General features: G+C 41.2%; 1 protein-coding gene across 1 annotated transcript; it reads left to right on the top strand.

Annotated features, from left to right (window-relative positions):
• Window positions 1–468: 468 nt before the first annotated feature.
• On the top strand, window positions 469–825 carry LOC140819123 (uncharacterized). The gene has a single exon (XM_073179133.1). The coding sequence runs from the start codon at window positions 469–471 to the stop codon at window positions 823–825; it is 357 nt and encodes a 118-aa protein (XP_073035234.1).
• The last annotated feature ends 4,575 nt before the right edge of the window (window positions 826–5,400 follow it).

Genomic DNA, 5,400 nt, shown 5'->3' with positions numbered 1-5,400 from the left:
AACAAGGAACCAAGATTCAGGTCTACATTTTTGAAGAGAATCCATCAGGCATTGGGTACTAAGCTTCTATTCAGTACAACATTCCATCCTCATACCTATGGTCAGTCTTAGTGAGTGATTCAGATTTCGGAGGACATACTCAGAGCTTGCATGATCAACTTCTAGGGCAGTTGGGAGTTGAAATTACCTCTCATGGAGTTCACGTACAACAACAGCTTTTAGGCATCTATTGGTATGGCTCCATACGAGCCACTTTATGGGAGAAAGTTTAGGTTACCAGTCAATTGGGATGAGGTAGGGGAAAGAAAAGAGTTGGGTCCGAACATTGTCAAATAGACTGCAGAGCTAGGGGTCAAGATCCGGGACACGATGATGACCGCTCAGAACCGAAAGAAGAGTTATGAAGATTAGCGGTGCAGGGATCTAGAGTTTGCACTGGGTGATCATGAGTTCGTGAAGGTCAAACCGATGAATGGTGTGATGAGATTCGGAAAGAAGGGAAAACTCAATCCTAGATTCACAGGACCATTCGAGATCCTAGAGAGTGTTGGGACACTAGTTTATATAGTTTCATTACCGTCGAATCTAGAGGGAGTTCATAATGTCTTTCACGCCTCGATGTTGCAGAAATACATTTCGAACCCTTCTCATGTGCAGAGTTATGAGCATCTGCAGTTGACGCCAAACTTGTCATTCGAGGAAAGACCTGCCCGGAAGGATAGACCTGCCTGGATATTAGACAAGCAGGAGAGGAGGCTCAGGGACATGGTGATCCAGATGGTCAAAATCAAGTGGCTGATTCTTTCGGGGGAGGAGACTACTTAGGAGACTAAGACAGAGATGCGGAGTCGCTTCCCGGAGATATTCGGTATGTTTTAAATTTCAAGGACGAAATTCAATATAAGGAGGGAAGAATTGTAAGGTCTAGAAATTCAAACGACGTAACCTGACTGAATGCAAAATCTAGGGTTTTGTTAAAATGAATGTTTAATCATTGAAAGGATCGGTGAATCGGGTGAAGAGTGTTTAGAAGGGGGGGTTTGAATAAACACCGCTCAATTAAAATTATTCTTCGAAAAACTGATTTCAGTTGTGTTACAAACTGAATCTAAATATCCCGTCGGTCAATAACAATCAGTTAAATTGAATAAACAGTTGCGGAAAACTAACTGACTGAAAGATAGAGTATCTAACTGAAAATGATAACTGAAATTAATAACACCGCAATTTGTTTCTGGATGTTCGGAGACTTGAATAACTCCTACGTCACCCCTTCTATCAAGAAGATAGGATATTCACTAAAAGACTTTGATCAAATACAAAAAGGTGTACTGACCCACTTTAGTTTGGACTTATCACTTTGCCAATACTGAAACTCTTAGTATACAACACTTTTACAGATCGTAACTGATCTTAGCACAACTTAGAAAATCTATCAATCGATTACAACGTGCTATATAAGCTCAAGAGCGTAGTCTAGAATACTACTGATAAAACTGATAAGCGTGAGCTTTGATTTCTGAATGTAAGTGGATATTTTTACAGCGTAACAGCAAGTAAGATAAGATAACTGAGAGTCGGATCTTCTTCAGCTGCTGTCTTCGACTATTTATAGACTTCCCTCTCAACGGTAACATTAAAGATATTTGAATATTCTAACCGTTGATTGCCACATCGATATATTCTGAAAATCGTACACTGTTCATTCTGAAATGCGGCGAGCCACTACCCATTGCAGATAGCTATACTATTTGTCGATTGTCGCTTTCAACTAATGACGTGTACAGCAAAGAGATCAGCTGGTAAAGATCAGTTGACGATGGAATAGACTTCAGTTGTATTCCATCAGTTGTAGCGATCAGTTGACTGATGACGTGTTCACTTACGTCGATCAGTTAGTCAAATTCAGTTGCTGGATTCATTTGGTAAATCTTTTGTCAAACGTCGGAATTTTGTTTCCAGCAATTTCCCCTTTATGGTGTTTGACAAAACTATAGTGAAAGATACTTGATTGAATTCAAAGTAGATAAAATAAGATGTCGATTAACTGAATCAACTGAATTCACATTTCTTCAAATAAATACAATATATACTGCTCTTATTGTTTCTTCTGCTGTTCTAAGATCTCCTTGATCTCTTCCCCCTTTTTGTCAAACAGCTCCATCTTGAGAGATAGCTTCCGAACGTCTGTAGAAAGGAGCTTGACAGAGGATGAAATGTTATCGATGGCAGTAGACATAGTGACTTGTAGCAGTTCGATTTTTCTTGATACAAGTGACTCCACACTGTCGACCCGTTTGTTAATATAGTCTTGAGTGGCAGTCAGACTTGAAAAAATTCCTCTATTTTTCTGAATATCTTTAGCTGCAAATGAAAGAGCGGTAACAGCAGATTGTATATCCTTCAGTTTTTGTAAAGACTGGTGATTATCGTCCAACTTCAGAGTATGCGATAATTGCGTATTTTGAATCTTGGAGATGGCAGTAATCATTTGACTCATATTGTCCTGCACATTCTGAAATTTTTCAAAAATAAGATCAAAATCTGATGAAGATGGAGGATGAGACTGTCGAGAAGTGCTTGGTTCACTTGTAGTAAGTTCAGAAATTATCAAGGATTGATCAGTTGAGATTGTTTCAGCAGCATCTCGAACTGAAGTATCAGCAGCAGTGATTTCTCCTTGATCCCGAGGTGGTGAAGGAGGATGTGGTTCAGCAGATGGTGACAAAACTGAAACTGGTGCCTCTAAAGTATGATCGATTGAATCAACTGGCACATCAGTTGGGATAACCTGATCAGTAGATGGATCTGGCGAACAGGTTCTTCTGAAGGAAAAGTGACCTCCGGATTGATTTGAACAGCAGAGTGATCAACTTTGTCAGAAACGGGTGCACTAATCTGGGATTCTTCCACAATGGCCTGAATAACTTCATCAATGTGTGCGAAAGAGAGCTCAGCTTCAGTATACAGTTGTTGTTCACCAGGAGGTGAAAGAGGCTTATCATTAACTGGCTCTTCAGTTGGAACAATGACTAAAGCTGATGATGGTTCTGTTTTGTCAGAGGATGATTCTTCAAATATTTCCTCGTCGTCATCATCTGAATCTCCTTGATGGAGAACCAATTCTTGATCCAATTCCCAAAACTTGATTTGAGATAGTAGCCCTATAAGATCAGCGTCTAGCTGAGTAATTACAGCTTGATCAGCGTAGGCAGTAGGGTTGTAGGTAAGTAGTTGGTCTTCAGCTTGGCAACAATTTGAGCCAACTTCTTCGCACTCATCTGATCAAATAGATAACTCTTCCTCTCCATAGCTTGAGCAATTGAGGCAGCTTTGACTGTCCTGAGGACAAAGGCCTCCAGTTTGATGAATTTGCTCAGCTCGGACTTCTTCTTCAATTTCTTGGCAAAATCTTCAGTGCGATAGGCTGTCCAAGTATCATAGGACTTAATTTTTGAAGCAGCAAAACTGTTAACCTTTGCCCATACAAGGTCAATATGAGTCTGAATTGGGTTGGAAGATCTGGGCTCTTCGATCAACTTCCCTTTCCTTTTATCAGTACTCATGATGTGAGGAATTTCCAATCCTGTTCGAGTTAATTCCACCACCTCTATAAATTTTATGCCTTTAGGTCTAGCAGGTGCCACACCAGTAGGACGAGAGATCTAAATCAGAGGAGCTTTGGTCCTAACTGATTCCTTTTTCGTACCAATTGAAGCTTCTTGTGGAATTATCTGCAGAGGAACTGTTTCTATAGGCTGCTGATCAGTTGTAGAAATCATTGCATCAGTAGGAATGGATACCTTCGAAGTTGTTTTAACCCTTTGGGTTCTTGGTTTCTTCGCAATCTGAGGGGATGGAGTCTTCTCTGACTCAGATGCACTCAACACTAATTTTCTTTTGGCGACCTTCAGTTGAGCCAACGTTTTGTCCTTCTTAACTGATTTAGGATGTAATAGCCGAGCCCGGTGTACGGTATGATTTAAGTTTTGTATGTTTATTTGGGTTATGCGATTAGATGTTTAGAGTTGTGTTTTTGGGCTATAGTATGTTTGGTAATATTGCCTTGAGGTATTAGTTGTTGTTGGTTGTTCGTTTCAGTGTTTCGGATTGATTTTAGTTGCTTGGAAGTTGTTCATTGACGTGACCAGAGTGCACCCGCGCTCTTAGAGGAGTGCCCCCGCGGTGTACTATTCATGATTTTGGAGTTGGGTAGCCGTAGCAGGACCGCACCCGCGGTGGTGCAAGGACCGCACCCGCGGTGATGACCGCACCCGCGGTGGTTGCAGCGCCGCACCCGCTGTGTTTGTGTTCCAGAATTATTGTGTTGTGCCGTGAGCTAGGCGCACCCGCGGTGTTTGTGGCAGCGCACCCGCGGTGGAGGTATGGGCGAGATATTTAGTACCTTTTTGATTGAGTTGACTTCATTTCCTCCTTTTTCCTCCTTCTTATCTTCGATTTTCTCTCTTCTAGCAAGGGTTTTCTTCCATTTCTTTCACTTCCCACCTTTGATTCTTGGATCTAGTTCGATTTTCGACTTGAGATCGTGGTTCTCCTTGGTGCTAGGAAGCTAAGGTAAGTTTTTGGTTGAGTTCTGTCATGGTTTTGGAAATAAGATGCTATAGGTTGATGTTTTTGATGGTTCAATGGATTATTTGACTTGTATTTTTGGATATAGAGTTGATATTGGTGTAGTTTATGGATTATTGTTGTAGGTGGTATACAAGAGTAAGATTCAAGGTGTTATTGTGGTTTGTAAGTGGAATTTCATCCGTTTGCTCACATGATTATATATGTATGGTGTTCTAATGATTTCAAAGTGTTATTCCCTTCATTTGATCCATAGTTACGTATTGATTCGATTGTATATCCATTGGAGGCATTGTATGTCTCATTTTTTGAAAAGGGAATACAAAAGAAAAGAAAGAGTTTACAAAGTGATGGTTTAAATGCTATAGAGAGTTCAAATGTTTTATTGGATTGATAGAAACATAGTCAGAGAATTGGATGCAATTAGTTGATCAACGCCCATAGGCTTATATCCCTCAGAGTTATCGGTTTATATCGATTTGGGATACGAGCACCACAGTAGAAGAGTGCCCCCGTGGTGTACTATTCATGATTTTGGAGTTGGGTAGCCGTAGCAGGACCGCACCCGCGGTGGTGCAAGGACCGCACCCGCGGTGGTTGCAGCGCCGCACCCGCTGTGTTTGTGTTCCAGAATTATTGTGTTGTGCCGTGAGCTAGGCGCACCCGCGGTGTTTGTGGCAGCGCACCCGCGGTGGAGGTATGGGCGAGATATTTAGTACCTTTTTGATTGAGTTGACTTCATTTCCTCCTTTTTCCTCCTTCTTATCTTCGATTTTCTCTCTTCTAGCAAGGGTTTTCTTCCATTTCTTT

This window comes from Primulina eburnea, chromosome 18 (assembly GCF_022965805.1).
Source record: "Primulina eburnea isolate SZY01 chromosome 18, ASM2296580v1, whole genome shotgun sequence".
Classification (NCBI taxonomy): domain Eukaryota; kingdom Viridiplantae; phylum Streptophyta; class Magnoliopsida; order Lamiales; family Gesneriaceae; genus Primulina; species Primulina eburnea.
This window is presented reverse-complemented; position numbering and strand designations above follow the sequence as displayed.

Coding starts and splice junctions, on each gene's coding strand:
- LOC140819123 (XM_073179133.1), top strand. CDS start 469: ATGAATGGTGTGATGAGATTCGGAAAGAAGGGAAAACTCAATCCTAGA.